Genomic DNA, 16,107 nt, shown 5'->3' with positions numbered 1-16,107 from the left:
CATCAACAGTACCATTTTGTTTTTCTTTGCCATATATGAGGCCAGTGTAAATCTTTCTGACCTCCTAAGATTGTACTAATAATTCTTTGCATCTACAAGGTCATAAAATTTTATGCCATATTTTAAGCCATTCCTTTTCCATAAGTCTTTTACATTTCTGTAGTTACCATGAGAAATCCCTGCTAAGAACAGCAGACCTATGAATGCTTTCTATTCAGCTGGTGAGGTATCATAATAAATACATTTTAAAATATGACTTGTACATATAGAACATTTTACTTGCATTTCAGCCTTTGTGTATTTCACAACATCTTATGGCATTTTTGTCTGTTATAGTTTCTAACATTGAATGGCAATGTTTTTCACACCTGCCAAGACCCTCAGTATATTTTCAGACATAGTTCTAACATTGGATCATTCCATTTGGTTGTGTGGCAACATTTCGACTAGTCAAATATCTACTCACATTGCTGTTTTCTTCATCATCTGAATCAAGGAGATCTGCATCCCCTGTGTCTGTATCAGTTAATTCTTCCTCCATTTTACTGTCATAGGAAATTTGGCTCCCATGGCCAATGTCAAAGTCGTTGTTGTCATCATTATCATCGTCATCCACCCACACCACTCTTAGGTTACAAAAACATATATTTTACCATAAAGGATCGTGTTCATCATCCATGAATGACTAACTTTACTTTTGATCTCCAAAACTTGCAGATCTTGTTTTTCATGTGCAACTGTACTAAATTGGCTACTTCTACCAAAAAAAATCAAAAGAATACTTTTTTTTAAAAACAAATCCTAGAGTGGTGTGGGTCTATTAGACCCTCTTTGTGGCCCAGATAAAAATGCGCAGAACCATTTAGAGCATAGCATGGGGGAAAAAATCTCATTTTGCCAGTTTTACACACATGCATGCATCTTGCTGTTTATCACACCAAGTGAGTAAACACAGGTTGCCTCCTGTATTCCTCAGGGAAAAGTACTGGGATGCATAGCTGGCTACTGTTATGCTAACGTACAAATTTACAGTAAAAAAGTAAGGGATGGGTCCGCTGGACCTAGTGTCATGCTCGGTGGGTTAAGCCGTTTTGATGTGTTGTTTTTGCACACCTGAAACTCTGAGAAATATTGAATGTGAAATGGAATGTGTATTTCATAAACCTAGTGAGTGAAGAAAACATGCAGCAACACTTGAGGAAGACTCTTAGAAGTGTGTGACACTGAATGCTGAGCTTGATCACCAACCAGCTTATACTGAAGAGGCACAACCTGCTAGCTGGGTGTGGTGGTGCACACCTGTAATCCCAATTGGGAGCATTTGGGAGGCTGAGACAGAAAGATAGCTGCAGGTTAGAGGCTTGGGCTACATAGTGAGTTCAAGCCCAATCTGAACTACATGGGGAGATCTTGCCTTAAAAAACAAACAAACAAACAAGTATGAGCATCTCATTCAGTAACCCTTCACCATACCCTTCACGGGGCACATAGGAACTGAGGTGCCCTGTGTTAGGAGCTTGATTAGAGCCTCCTTGGCAACACAGCTTTGACTTTACCACTAGCCACAAAAGGAACTATCCTCACCCTGCAATAGGAAGAGTGCATTCATGCCTGGGACCAGCCAAGGCTGTGGTGTTTGTGGGGAAGGAGGGCTGTGTGGCCCCATGTGTAGGCCCACTCTGCACTAGGGACCCAAGGGCTTGATACTCCAGGGATGGAGGTCTGGGCAGGCACAAGACCTGGCTGGAATCTACTTAGTTGTTTGGATTTTTCAAACCTCATTTTCTTTAAGTACAAAATGGTCTTAAGACTACACTATTTGGGTTGCCGTAACATCAGAACCAACAGTCACTCTCTCTGATTGAGCACATAAGTTTACAGAGGTACCCTGTCAAAATGATTGCAGAGTTCGCCATTTTATTCTCAACATAATAGGTGAACGAGGCTTATTCTCTCCACATTGAAGAGGAGGAAGCTGAAGTAGATACTGGCCCTGGCCACACAGTGATTGGCTGGTGTCAAGTGTCGATTCCAGCTTTGTCGGACATCAGGCCCTGTGAGAGAGCATGTAAAGTCTGAGTGGTGGCTGTGGTATAGATGGTGCTCAGAAACATCACTTCTCTTTCCTCCCATGCTCACCATTATGTTCTATTCAGAGTCCCTCCATAGCCACAGTTTTGCTTTGCATGATTTCAGTTACCTGCAACCAACCATGGTTGGTTAATGAAAACATTAAATGGAAAATTCCAAAAATAAACAGTTCATAAGATTAAAATTGCATAGGGCAATGGTATCTTGTACCATCCTGCTTAGTCCTGCCTAAGATATAAATCATCTTTTTGGCCAGCAGACAGTACGGTAAGATATTTTGAGAGAAAGACTCGTTTGTGTAACCTTTTTACTCTTTTTTGGTGGGGGTAGGGGGTTGCTGTGTTCAAGCTGGCCTTGAGCTCCTTGGTTTCAAGTTTTCCTTCTCCTTAACCTCTAGAGTGGCTGTGGACATAGACATTTAGCACTGTGCCAGCTCCATGTAACTGGTTGTAATATAAGTGTCCTGTTGTGTTGTTAATGTCTTACTATGCTTAACTTATCATTTAACTTTACCCCAGGCCTGGATGTGTAGGAAACAATATAGTATATATGGAATTTGATATTATTCCAGGTTCAGGTATCCACTGGAGTCTTGGAACGCATGCCCCAGGGGCTAGAGGGGACTGTGGTGTAACACATTCTATAGTGCAGATCTATTGGACTACCTCACATGGCTCATTTGGACAACTGTGATGATTTTTTTTTTTAAGTTTAACATAAACACAACTAAGTGTTATTTAAAATGTGTCTCTAAAGTCCCCTGTATGTGAGTGCTTTTGAAGGTGATGTGATTCTACATACTCAGTGTATAAGAACAACAGCTTATTTTCTACATTCCCAACCTCAGACTCTCAGGAAGATACCTGACTTGAGTCATTCTCCTAGCTCCTGCCTCAGCTTCCCTAGTATCCCCATCCTCTCTGTGGTCTTGAAAGAGAAACTTTTCTTCCCTGCCATTGCTCTTCATGGAGCTTTACCTTGCCATCTTGTCAGGAAGGGAAAAATTTATGTATAAACCTGTGTTTACAGAGATGTTTATAAATCCCTGGAGAAGTCTTTAATTTTTACACTTAAGAAAGCTCGGAGAACCAGGGAGTGCAGAGTTAATTCAGTCACCAGTTTAAATACTGGAAATTTTTTTCAAGACTATTGAAAGGTCTGCTGTCCTGACTCAGGAGCTCTAAGTTCTTAGGTGAAACTCACTCAAGAGCTTTCTTTTCACAGACACAGCAGCCGCAGCTTGCACGGACTCTTCCCCTGTGCTGTAGAGTTGCACACGTGCACATGAAACCTAGGCGATTGCTTGGCACAGGTGCCTAGCAGGGACTCCTCATTCAGTGGCCTCACTAGTGGTGGAGCAAGAGGTCCTGCGTCACCCGAGTCCCATGCTGGACCTTGGTTCTGTCTGTGCAGTGGCAGGCAGTATCCAGTGGGAAAGGGTAGACATTCTTGTGTTATTCTTCGAGCACCATTTACTAAGAGTGTGTATGGAACCCTTCTGTCCTTCAATGTATTTAAGGGTTGACACTGTCCCTTTCTATCTAAAAAACAAACAGATTCTCTAAAGATAATAAGTGAATTTGAGTGTTACAGAGCATTGCACTGGGAATACATGTATCAAGGCAAACTGAGCATCTCCACAGAGTTGGAAGGGGACTTTGTAAAGGAAAACTGGAGAGAATTACTTGAGTAATTTTGAAGCAGTAATCCTTATCTTACAGAGATCAGTAACAAGAGTGGCACACACATGGTGGCCAGGCATCCCTGCAGTATTTTTGTATAGATTGTGGTGGCCTGGGTAAAGGTGGTGGTTCTGGCAGTCTTACAGTGATAGTACCTATCACTGGGGATACAGTCATGAGACCTTTGTAACTTCAGCGTTATTATTCTTGTCAATCAGAACTCGACATAACTGGCTCCACTTTGATTCTGACAGTATTCACATGCTGATGCCTTGGCCCAATTGTGTTTCAGACAATGGAGGGCAGACCCTGGCTGGAGGCAACAACTGGCCGCTTCGAGGAAGAAAATGGACCCTGTGGGAAGGAGGTGTCCGAGGGGTGGGCTTTGTTGCAAGCCCCTTGCTGAAGCAGAAGGGCGTGAAGAGCCAGGAGCTCATCCACATCTCTGACTGGCTGCCGACACTGGTGAAGCTGGCAGGGGGCCACACCCAAGGCACCAAGCCCCTGGATGGCTTTGACGTGTGGAGAACCATCAGGTACTGCATGTGTTGCCCTCCTCAGATAGAAACTCTAAGAACAGCTTGACATGATAGGGTGAGAATGATAGCTTTTGTGTTGAAAGTACAGTTCTGCTTACAAATAAATGATCCCCTTTGAGAAGTGAACTACCTGTAGAGATATTATAATTATATATTTTTAAAAATTTGAAATCTGAGACTGCAGGCCTGTGTTTTACATGAAGAATAAGATTGTCCTCAGCCTTCATTCTGTATAAAAGGTCTTTAAAGCTGAGACGCTCTGCTGAGAAATAGGCGTGTGTCTTGTTGGCTTTCTGCAGGGGTCAGGGTGCCTGCCTTTCTGTGTGCTGGAAGAATGGAGGACTAAGCAGGGGAATGGGCTGGAATAGGAGGCCAGAGCAGCTATGCAATCTCAGTGAATAAGTTCAGTTCCACTCATTAATAAGTGATGAATACCTACTATATGCTGGTCCCTGTCCTAAGTGCTGAGAATGAGGAATGAATAAGACAGGCAAGGGCCTGGCTCTCAAGGAGCATGTATGTATTCTAGAAGGGGGAGAAAAGTATTACGTAAGTAATCACGTAGACACACAACATGATTTCAGATGGGTATAAGAGTTGTGAAGGGATTGAAAGGGTGTGTCTGATAGAAATTGTTCGGGGAGTAGGGTTCAGCTTTGGATCTGCTACCCCCACTCCCAGTATAGTGCTGTGACACTACGGTGGGGAGGCACATGCCCTGGAGGATCCAGGCCACTCCTTAAGTACAGGGAGAAAAACTTGCACTTTGTATTTAATTTTATCTATCCTTTCTATGTTTAGAAGGTATGTAATATAGCAGTAGATAAATATGCATATCTAGCCCATGAGTAAATATACACATATTGGAGGCATTGTTTTTACTGAAGGACTGACAGATGTCCAGGGCGATGGTTTTCCACTTCTTGGTGTCATCAGCTCTGTTTGTGGGCTGATGGACGAGTCCCATGGTGGCCAGGAAGAGATGACATCTGCATGCTCCTCTTCTGTCATCCCACTCTGGGGAAGTTCCACGTTTCTTTTCATAGGAAAAACACAACAGAGTATTTAGAAGAGCCGTGATATATATATATATAAAACATACCTCCAGTAGTTAAGAAAAAATTGTGTGTGAGGGTGAGAATTCAAATGGATTCTGAGTAATAAAAGAATGTGGGTAAATGGTATAGGTGTTTTTTCACCATGTCTTATTTTGTAATGTTTTGTAAATTTGTAATTATTTCCAAATAAAAAAATTTTAAAAATAAGATCTGGCAGGACAGGGTCCACGTTTTCACAAGGCTAGCAACTGACTGGAATCACATACTTGCTCCCTTCCTTAGCTGATACATTGACCCCTTAAATCCCTGTTGCTCCCATCTCCCCACACAGGCTCCCCCTGCAGTCATTTCTGTTGTCTCTCTGGTCTGTGTAGGCATTGAAATTTGTGACCCATGCAGATGACAGTGTAGTCACTGTCCTCAACACTGTTTACACCCCATAATGGAACCAGTCCCCAACTGCTGGACACACAGAGTGTTCCTTATACTTTTACAGTCTCAGTTTTTTTGTAATATGTAATCTTGAGTGTGAAAAAGTCAGTTTGTCAAAAGGCTATTTTATGCAAGGAAGTTTGACAGCTTTTGTTATGACTTGTATCTAGATGTCTCTTCAAAGCCTCATGTGCTCATAGGTGGGCTTTTCCGGAGCTGGATGGATCATGGGTGTGTGGCACTAAATTAGTCCACCAATGGAATTAGCTTAGTTCTGGGTGGCACTACTGAAAAGGCCTGGATGGGATGAAAGGGTAAAGCTGCTTGCTGCTTTCTGCTTGCCTTGCCATGAACTGTTTCTCACCTGCAGTGCATCTCTGCCGTGCCACCCTGCCTTTACCAGCTGACTATGGACTGAAACCTTTACAAACTATAAATAAACCCTTTCTCCCTTAACTTGTGGGTATCATATATTTTATCCCAGCAGCAAGAAAAGTAACTAAGACATCTATGAAAGCTTAAACTGAAACTCTTAAATCCTATGAGTTTAGGATGGAAGAAATATTGTGACCAGGCTGCTCAGCTTCTCAGACCTTGAGTCTTAGCTTCTCTCTAATGAGGCTGTTCAGGAAGTTGAGACTCATAAAGATTTAATCTCTTCCAAACCCCTGGGAAAATCTGATCAATTAGTGTTCTAATCTTTTGTGAATCATTTCACAACTCAAAGTTCCAGATCTTCCTTGGAGACTTTCTCAAATTTTAAAGATTATTTTTTGAACAATGAAATATAAAGCATGGAGTAGCTATTTCTTCACCTTTATTTATACTAATCCTTGAATAATACTGGGGTTTGGGTTGCTGACTTCATTACTGTTAGAAATCCATATACAGTATAATTTAGAAAAAATCTATTTAATACCTTTATTAACAATTGCTTACAGTTGACATTTTGAAAATAAGGCTTTAAACTATTATTGCAAATTAAAAATGAAGTTCTTAAAATCTCAACTTGATCAGATATAAAACAATTTAAAAACTTTAAACCATATTGAGAAAAAACAGTCTTTAAAAAAAACCACACATTTGTCATGACTAAAAAGAGACATCTTCAGGTAAATATAATAAAAACCCCATGCAAATAGTTCTAGTTATCCAGTCAACAGGGAAAAAAAATGTGAGCTCTTAAAGGCTTTAGCTCTAACCTTTTGTTTGTTCCTTATCACAGGGATTTCATATTAATTTCTCCTTGTTGGATGACTAGATGCCTTGGGAGCAGACCATTGGTCATCTGGTGGACAGGTTGCTTTTACTTCTTTGTCTTCTTGTGGTTCAGGGTTATGGGGGCATCTCCAGCAGTGACTGAAGCTGCAGGGGTCCCTGTGTTGAGGGAGCTGCTGACCTTGGGTCTCATCACCTGATTTTCCGTGTTCCTTTCACTGCATCCTCTCTGGACTGTGCTAGGGAGATCCTGTGGAATCTAACCCCAGACACACCTTGTTTTCCTGTGTCCTGCTTGTTGGCACCACCCACCCCCGCCCCCCCGCAATCCTTCTTCCTGCCCAGGAGGAAGCATGCTGTGGTAGTCACGCAGGGGGCTCTGCATGGAAGGGACCATCACCTGCTGTAGGCTGGCCATCATTGCTACTCCGTAGGGGGTGCCATGCAGTCCCTTGGTCTTTCCTATTCTCTCTCCTGCTAGTTGTCCTGGTGATGGTGTGTAAGACCCTGCAGCCTTGGAGAGCATCTGTGTGGTTGCTGCCTCTACCTAGAACTCTTCCAGGGCCTGGAACATCTGCTGCCACCACTCCTGTCCTTCCTTCCATGGCATCCAGCTCCACAGTCTCCCGTGCTGCTGCAATGCAGCAGGTGTGCAGCACACCTTCCCATTGATGAGACCACATTGAGCTATATTACTGCTCCCCAAACCTCTGCGCCGTCACCTTCCTGTCCACACTAGCAGGCACAACCTATGTGAGGCTGCCTGGCCCACTGGTCCCTGTTACCCCTACTCCTGATGTCGGGCATGGTTTCTGCAGCACTGAGGATGGATGCCTGGCTGCTTCTCAGTCTCTGTTTGCTGCTTGTGGCTGCAGCGAGGTGACTGGGTCACTGCGCAGCTACAGCTCTCCTGGGGGTGTGGTGTCATCCAGGCTCACAAAAGTGGGACCAGCGAAGCTCTGAGCTTAGGGGTCTGCTCTTCTCCCACTATGGTAGAAGTCTGCATATATTTGAGTCTTTCAAAATGTTACTTACTAAGAGCTTGCTGTGGACTAGAAGCCATACCTATGACATCACTGTGGATTACCTCGAATTTTGAGTGTTATATGTAGTACGTGCTGTAGAAAGTGTGTCGAGAACCACAGGAAAGCACTTTTTACTGCAGTGAGCAAGTTACTGGAAATGATGTGGATCACAGGGTCTTGTCAGTGGGTGCTCACAACACTTGTGCAGAGCTCAGGAGGTGACTGTGCAGTACTACAGTGGGGCAGTACACAGGACACTGCGTGTTCCACAGCCATGCATCTTTACATCCTTTACATCTCTCTCAGTGGCAGATCAGATCGCACACAGCCTGTTAGTATGCAGAGGTTCTGATAAATTGTGTATATTTTATGAGAGTAAGTGGTAAAATAGACTACTGTTATCTACATATATTTTATTCATTCACGACACTTTAATTTTTTCAGTATTTCTAGTCTATGCAGTTTGTTTGCAAGATTTTTTTTTTCAAATTGTCACAGATTTTTTTTTCCAAAAAATCCCCATGTAAGTGGACCTGCACCATTCAAAGCACTGTTGTGCAAGTTTCAGCTATACTGAAATTTTTTTCCAGGTTGGAAAGGCCATACCAGTCTGAAACCGTTTTCTCATTTTCTTGCCTGAAAAGTTGATTTTTTTTTCTTCTTGGAAACAATGACCAATTTTTGATTTTCCATTTAAAGAGCACTCAGCAGCATCCAAGTCACAGGAAAGGCAGTGTCCCTGAATAGCTAGCTCCGTTGAGAAACAGAAACAAAACCTTTGCTCTTACCAGGTACTAAAACTTTATCTTCATTATTTGTTCATTCATGGTATGCCTTTTTAATTTACCTTAAATTATTCTGCTTCTTGACAGGTGTGGTGTTACATACATGCAATCCCAGCACTTGGGAGACTGAGGCAGGTAGACCACTCTGAGTTCAAGGCCCATTTGAACTACCTAGTGAGACTCTACCTCACAAAAATAAAAATAAAAATAAAAATTACTGTGTACATATACCAGCTTCTCACAATAACTAATCATTATGTGCTGCAATCATAAAAAACAAATCTGCCTCTCTTCATAACATAAGCTTGGTGTTTAATTTAAATTGAATTTTTCATTGTCAGTAATATATACTCATACCTAATTTTCAAGCTATAGAAAATAACTACCCAAATCCCATCCTGAAACAGTTACTATATAGATTTTGCTATATTTTTTTAAAAATTCTTTTCAGCATTTTTACTTCATATTTCTTCATCTAACAGATGAACAGTTTTTTTTGTCATGTTATGTAAGAAATTCATGACAAATACTGTTTCAATAATATAGATGTAACTTGATATGCTTAACTATTCCCTTAACGTTGTTTCTAATATTTAAAAATCAATAACATTGAAATTTAACTGTTAAGCAGGGATAAGGGGAAAAAATGAGAGCCAAGACCTGTCATGTAAAGGTACAAGATCCCAATGATGAATGTAACTGTACTGTATACCTAAAATGTACCAATAAACTCAATGAGGGGAAAAAAATAAATTAACTGTTAATACATAGAATCTTTATATTTTGGAATCTTCCCCTTAGATATAAATGATTTGAAATTAAATTGTTGAGTAAAGGAAAGTGACCACTTCATAAACATTTGATACAGATTACAAAATTGTTTTCCAATGTACTCATTTTATGATATATGAAATTGTTCATTTCCTTCATAGCTTTTCCTTCATAGCTTTCATAGCTTTTAAAAATGCCTGCCAATACTATAGGCAAGTGATCTTGTTTTAACTTTATTTTTTATTTTATTATTAAAGTGATATTTTATTCTATTTATATTTTCTCTTTTGAAAGTGCTTACTTACTGTGTTTTTACTGAAGAGTTTGTTTTCTTGCTAATTTGTTTGCTTTTTTAAGTTTTTGATTGTTTTTGCAAACATTTTATCTATTTTAATTTAGTTGATGTTTTTTGACATGAATATCTTTCTTATGTTTGTTGGCAAAATCAGTTTCTCTCTTGTTTTTTTTATCCACAAAGGCTTTTCTCACCTTAAAATGTGCTAAATATTTATCTGTATTTTCTTCTAAGTGTGGTGGTAAGACTTTTTCCATATTCTTTTTGAATTTTTGTGAAATGGTGTGAGCCTGATGTAAAATTTTTTTCTAGTTTAACATTGTAGATATTCTTGAGACTGACAAAAACTGTAAATTTATAGAAAAAAGTCTAGACATATATAAAAATTTAGATATAACTTGTGATATTAGTAATAGATTACATTCATTTCTATATGATTATACATAGAAGCATGAAACCCTTAACGAATGTATGCCTCTCTTATTTTAATGCAAAATTAATAGCCAGTGGCAAATAGCTATTTAAAAATAGCTTATAATGATCAATAGCAAATAAAAATGTCCAGGAAAATCAAAACTTGAACATCAGTTCAGATTATCACCGACTTTCAGTGTGAAAACTATTACGGTTTTTGGGCCGGGGATTCAGCTCAGTGGTTCTGCCACCTGCCTCACAAGCTCAAGGTCCCGAGTTTGATCCCCAATACCAAAAAAAACCCCAAAAAACCAAAAACAACCTCTTAAAGTTTTACTTAAAGAAGTAGAAAAAAACTTGGACTGGTTTTTGATACAGCAACATTTGTAAGATGCCTAACATCCAGTCAGTTTTTATTTTTTGAATCATCTTGGTAATAGTGTTATGAATCCTGGCTTGTGAGAGCACGCAATGGCTCTCAGAATGGTAACGATTGTGCCAGAACTGAGCTCAGTCGAGAACCATGTGAATTCATTTTGAGTAATTTCTTTTGTCCCCATCTTACTGAGGTTATTATCTTTGGCAGAGTCAAAGTGACGTTCACCCATATTGCCAAGTTTTGCATTATAAATCCATATTTCAATCTTAAGGTTTTCTTGATCGGAAGTGATTTTTAAGAGGTTGGCCCATGTTTGCCTCAGCCTGCAGAGAAGCTGGTGAGAGACTCAGCTTGATCGTAGCATGTCTTTCCTCCCGTGAGCAGTCTCATGGAGCAGCACATGTCATGTTGACTGTAGGGCTGTCGATCTGGCTAAAATTTTTTTGCCTAAGCGTGCTAAATCATGAGAAAGTGAGCTTTCCTTTTCTATTTAAAAAATAAAAATAAAAAGGTAAATTTTCTATCTAAAGTTTAATGAAGCATTGTTAAGACTTGTGCTACAGGAATATGGCAGATTTCCATTTGGTAAATAAAGAACTGCTCTCATTCTGCAGTTTTTGATAAAAGTTCCCATTTGTTGATAGGAAAAAATCCAGCCTCTGGCCCTGATGACATTGCTGCCTCACCGAGTGTTAAGGCAAGCCTCTTTTCATACCAGTGGCAGGACATCCTGCACACAGGCTGCTGATACAGAAATCAACCAGTCACATTAACATCGAAGCTTCCTTTCCAAAGCAGCACAAACAAGTGGAAAGCCAAAAGTCAGAGATACTTGATCAGTACCCAGAGAGCTGGAACTTTTTTTCCAGAAATGGAAATACCATTTTTGAGGTGATGGCAGCTTTGGAAAATTTCAAAAGGGGCTTATGAAATAGGAATACCAATTGTCTTAGTTACTTTTCCCATTACTGAGACAAAATACCCAACACCCAAGGTTAAAGGAGGAAAGGTTTACTTCAGCTCACAGTTTATAGAGGTTCCTGTCCCTAGTTGGCTGGCTCTAAGGCAGGATGGCATTGCAGGGGGTATCTCAGAGGAGAAGCAAACAGTCCATGGCAGAGCAGGTCAGGCAGAAGGCAGCAAAGCAGCGAAATAGCAGCAGCAGGCAGCAACCTGCCTTCTTTTAATCCCTTTATAGTCCATTTAGGGTATCTTCCCTTTAGCCAGTGCCACCCACACCCAGGGTGGGACACCCTTAATTCCTAGCATTGAACTCTATGACCAGTGACCTCTGAAAACCTCTACCTATGAGTGCATGAGGTTTTGGGGGAGCATCTAGCTAGATAAGACTCATAACACCAGTAATGGAAGAAAAGCAGTTGTTTGTTCTGGGAATGTTAGAGGTTTGCTGATTACATAATTATTAATTCCTCTTAGTTTACTTCAAGATACTAAACTATCGGGAGAAATATTAGCTTTTCTGGGGTAGGTGACATTATTTGCAACAGAAGCATTTCAACTGCTTCTTCAGCTTTTCCTCTTTGCCATTTCTAGAGGATGCAGTTCCTCCAAGCACTTTCCACTTCTGTGTAGTTTCTATACTTTTCAACTTGATATGGAATTTACAGGTTGTTTCAAGATAGGTCATAAGCTTAGTCGACAAAGGGAAAACCAAAGGATTCACACTCCTTAGGCTGCCCTTTGCTCATATTGTCTGCAGTTAAACGCAGTACCAAACAGAACCAGAACCTCTGATAGTACTGTCAGAATGGTCTTCCTCACCAGTGGAGAAGTCTTCTGGATGTCATGACACAAAAGTGGTGACAAGTGAGTGTTAACTAATAATATAAAATACGCTACAGACTTGTTGTGACATTGTGAAGATTTTTTACCCTGTAGCTCGAGGTTCAAGAAGAATGTTAAAAGAAAAATAAATCACTTTTCATTTCACTTTCACAAATAACATGAAACCAGTGAAGCATAATGGCCCATGAGCCAGGGTTAAGAACCTTTGATCTTCATTCTTTATTCCAAATATTAACAAAATGACGCAGACTGATTATTGAATAATACTTCCTTTTAACTGACTTATGATATCACTTTAATTATGTTGTAAGCTCTCATTGGTGCTGTAATTTTAGTCCATGGATTTGTCTGTTCCCATCTTGGCCCCTTCCTGTTGTAATCACTGTTGAGTGTTTAAATCCGTATAGAAATTTATTATATTTCCTTTACAAAATTTTCTTGACAAGCCCCACTTTTTAACTTTTTCCCGATGAACTCTAGAATTATTTTGCTGAATTACAAGAAAAGTTTCTTGTAAAATGGATTGAATGAGATTAGACCTGTAAATTAATTTGATTTATTTCTTCCTCTTCTTTTTTCTTTTTTCTTTTTTTGTACCGGGGATCAAACTTGGGTCCTTGCGCTTGCAAGGCAGGTGGCAGAACTACTGAGCTAAATCCCCAGCCCTTGTAAATTAATTTGAGAAGAATAGGCATATTCATTATTACTGCCTGGCCACTTAATATTGTTGCCCAACTTGCTGATGTGCTCTTTGTTTTTTAAAATACTATTTTTTCTTCATATTTCATTTTGAATATTCCCTTGATAAGCTGTCATTTATCAATTTTTTTCTCAGTATCCAATCATCATCCCATCTAGTATACTTTACATCTCACAAATTGTATGTAGCTTCTACTTCTAAAAGTTCAGCTTGGGTCTTTTTGTATCTTCTGTGTCTCTACATAACGTCCTAAGTACATAAAGTACTATTCTAATAACTGTAGTAGCTGCCCACTCTGACTTGTATGTTGTGGTTGGTTGTGATGGACTGATTGTTCTCCTGACTGTAGCTCATGTCTCCGTGCCTTTTGATCTTTTATTCAAGGCATGTGTGTATTTACATTGTTGGGTACTGAATTGTTTTATATTCTTACAACTTTTCTTGCTTTGTTTTGTGATGCACTTGTTACTACATTCATTTGAGTAATGCTTTTATGATGTATTTGGCAGGTCCAGAGTGGCACCCATTCTAAGGCTAATTATTCCCCATTCCTGGGTCAAAACCCTGTCTAGAGATCAACCCACTGCCTGTGAATTCCGAGTGTTTTCAGTCTGACTGGTGGGCACAGGTGCTGTTCCCCACTTGGTGTAAAACTGAGCATGGTTCTCTGCAGTACCTCTCAGATTGGTCTTTCCTCAGGGGGAAGTGCATCCTCTGCAGACCTCCAGGATTCTCTGTGCGCCGCTCTCTCCCCTGGTGTCTGTGCTTTACCTCTGGCTCCTTTGGTCTCTCTGGGATCTCAGCCTTGTCTCAGCTCCAGGAAGGTACTAGCCCCCGCTCGCCTGCCCTTTCCTTCCCCAGGACATAGGATCTCTCAATGCAGTAAGCTCTAGTGAGCATAGGACTCACCTCCTTTGCTTCCCATCTTTCAAAGATCATCCTCCACTGCCTTATATCTGGAGCTTTGAAAGCTTTTGTTTCATGGGTTCTGTCTGTTTTTCTTTGAGTTGGTTCAGGCAAGACATTAAGAAAATCTGTTTTGCCTATTTCCCTCTCTTAGCTGTAACCGAAAGTGCCCAAAGAAAAATTTATTGTGCCTGTGATTTTCTTTCTTTCTTTTCTTTTTTCTTTTTGTAGTGGGGAGGCAGAAAGAAGCAGGTTGAGATAAGGGTCTCACTGCAGTTCAGGCTAGCCTTGAACTCACTGGGTAACCTAGGCTGGCCTTGAATTTGCAGAGATCCTCCTGCCTCAGCCTCCCAAGTGCTGGGATTACAGGTATGTGCCACCATTCCCGGCTTTGTGCCTATGATTTCTTGATCAGTATTTCCTTGTTTATTTCTCACTTTCAAGTGTTTTTAAATTCAGTCTAAGATCTAGCTTTCTGAAATAGAATATTATATAATGCCATTCTCTGCTTATCCACATTTTTATTTTAGTGTTAGGTCCATTGTAATATATTCAATGCTAAATACCTTTCCATTGCCAAAGTGTTCACAATTATCTCTTAGCTGAAGGAATTCATCCTTGAATACATTTCTCAGGATTCTTTAAATTCTTTCATGTCTACTAAAATATTTCTTACAACCTTGATAATTGAAAAACAATTCAACTGATTTAAAAAATTTTGTCTCATACTTTCCTTGAATTTCTTCAAAACGTTATCTCAGTCTTGTTATCTGTGTTGCTATTACGTCTGATGTCAGCCTGTTTTTATTTCTTTTGCAAGTCCACTGGTCTTTTTATCTAGAGGCCCAGGAGATTTTTATTATTACTCTTGTTATTGTTTAAAGTCTAAGACTTCTGTTAACTATGTCTCAAAGTTGACCATGCTGTCACACTTTTCCCAGTTACAAAGTGGATTCTTTGAGTTTGTACATTCAGATTTTTTTTATTTCTGCTTTTTTTGAATTACAGTTTTAAATACAATATTCCTTTATTTTTGTATGGGGAAATAATATAACTCCAAACCTGCTAGATGTCTGATTTGCCAAGTTTGTGTTCCCAAAACCAAAGAATGATTTCTGAGAAACAATGGAGGTTAAGAGTAAGAAAATTTTATTGAGAGAGACAGCTCCTGAAAGTCAGGAGGGGACCTGGAAAATGTGTTGCCATGGGTTCTACTTCACAGAGGAAATTTTATACAGAAAAATCACAATGTGGGTACAAAATCACTAGGTGTGTACAACATGGCACAAAATTATGATCAATAATTTATAACCATAGCTTCTTAGGGTAACACTGATCCAGTGGGGAAGCAGGTCATGTAGCAAGTGTACATGGAAAGAACAAGGACCTTTTTAGGAAGGCAGGGGTCAGGAGATGCTGGTCACTCACCTGGGTGACTGCTGTCCATCTAAACTTTATTTGACCCTTTATAGTATATTGCTTATCCCTTGGAGAGGCACGTAGGCCTATTTATTTCATCTTTATCTTGCCTTGCCTTCAACAAACATGCTTCTAGCCACAGTTGTAATATGTTATCTTCTGCACTGACTCCTTCAAGGGCCGAGTCCTGTCTGATTGTGTGTAATATTTCTGCGTAACCTGCCTGTCTATAATCATTTCATCCCTGGCAACTCCAACTGCAGGCACTGTCAAGCCTTCTTTACATAGGTTTTGTTTCTGTCACTGTCTCTCTGATTTTTTTTTGCCTCTAATTTTCTTTATTTTGAATTATCTCCTTGCTTTTCATTTCTATTCTCTATGCTTTTCCTGTCTGATTGTGTGTAATATTTCTGCGTAACCTGCCTGTCTATAATCATTTCATCCCTGGCAACTCCAACTGCAGGCACTGTCAAGCCTTCTTTACATAGGTTTTGTTTCTGTCACTGTCTCTCTGATTTTTTTTTGCCTCTAATTTTCTTTATTTTGAATTATCTCCTTGCTTTTCATTTCTATTCTCTATGCTTTTT

At 39.9% G+C, this 16,107-nt stretch overlaps 1 protein-coding gene across 1 annotated transcript in view; it reads left to right on the top strand.

The window, feature by feature from the left end:
• Arsb (arylsulfatase B) overlaps positions 1-16,107 on the top strand; it is a 164,611-nt gene that overhangs the window by 76,177 nt on the left and 72,327 nt on the right. Inside the window, exon 6 of the mRNA XM_010619143.3 lies at positions 4,066-4,309. Coding sequence (XP_010617445.1) covers positions 4,066-4,309 — 244 coding nt within the window. The remainder of the gene's footprint in view (positions 1-4,065; positions 4,310-16,107) is intronic.

The sequence above is a fragment of the Fukomys damarensis genome, unplaced genomic scaffold (assembly GCF_012274545.1).
Source record: "Fukomys damarensis isolate Sample0158 unplaced genomic scaffold, DMR_v1.0_HiC HiC_scaffold_1, whole genome shotgun sequence".
Taxonomy (NCBI): domain Eukaryota; kingdom Metazoa; phylum Chordata; class Mammalia; order Rodentia; family Bathyergidae; genus Fukomys; species Fukomys damarensis.
This window is presented reverse-complemented; position numbering and strand designations above follow the sequence as displayed.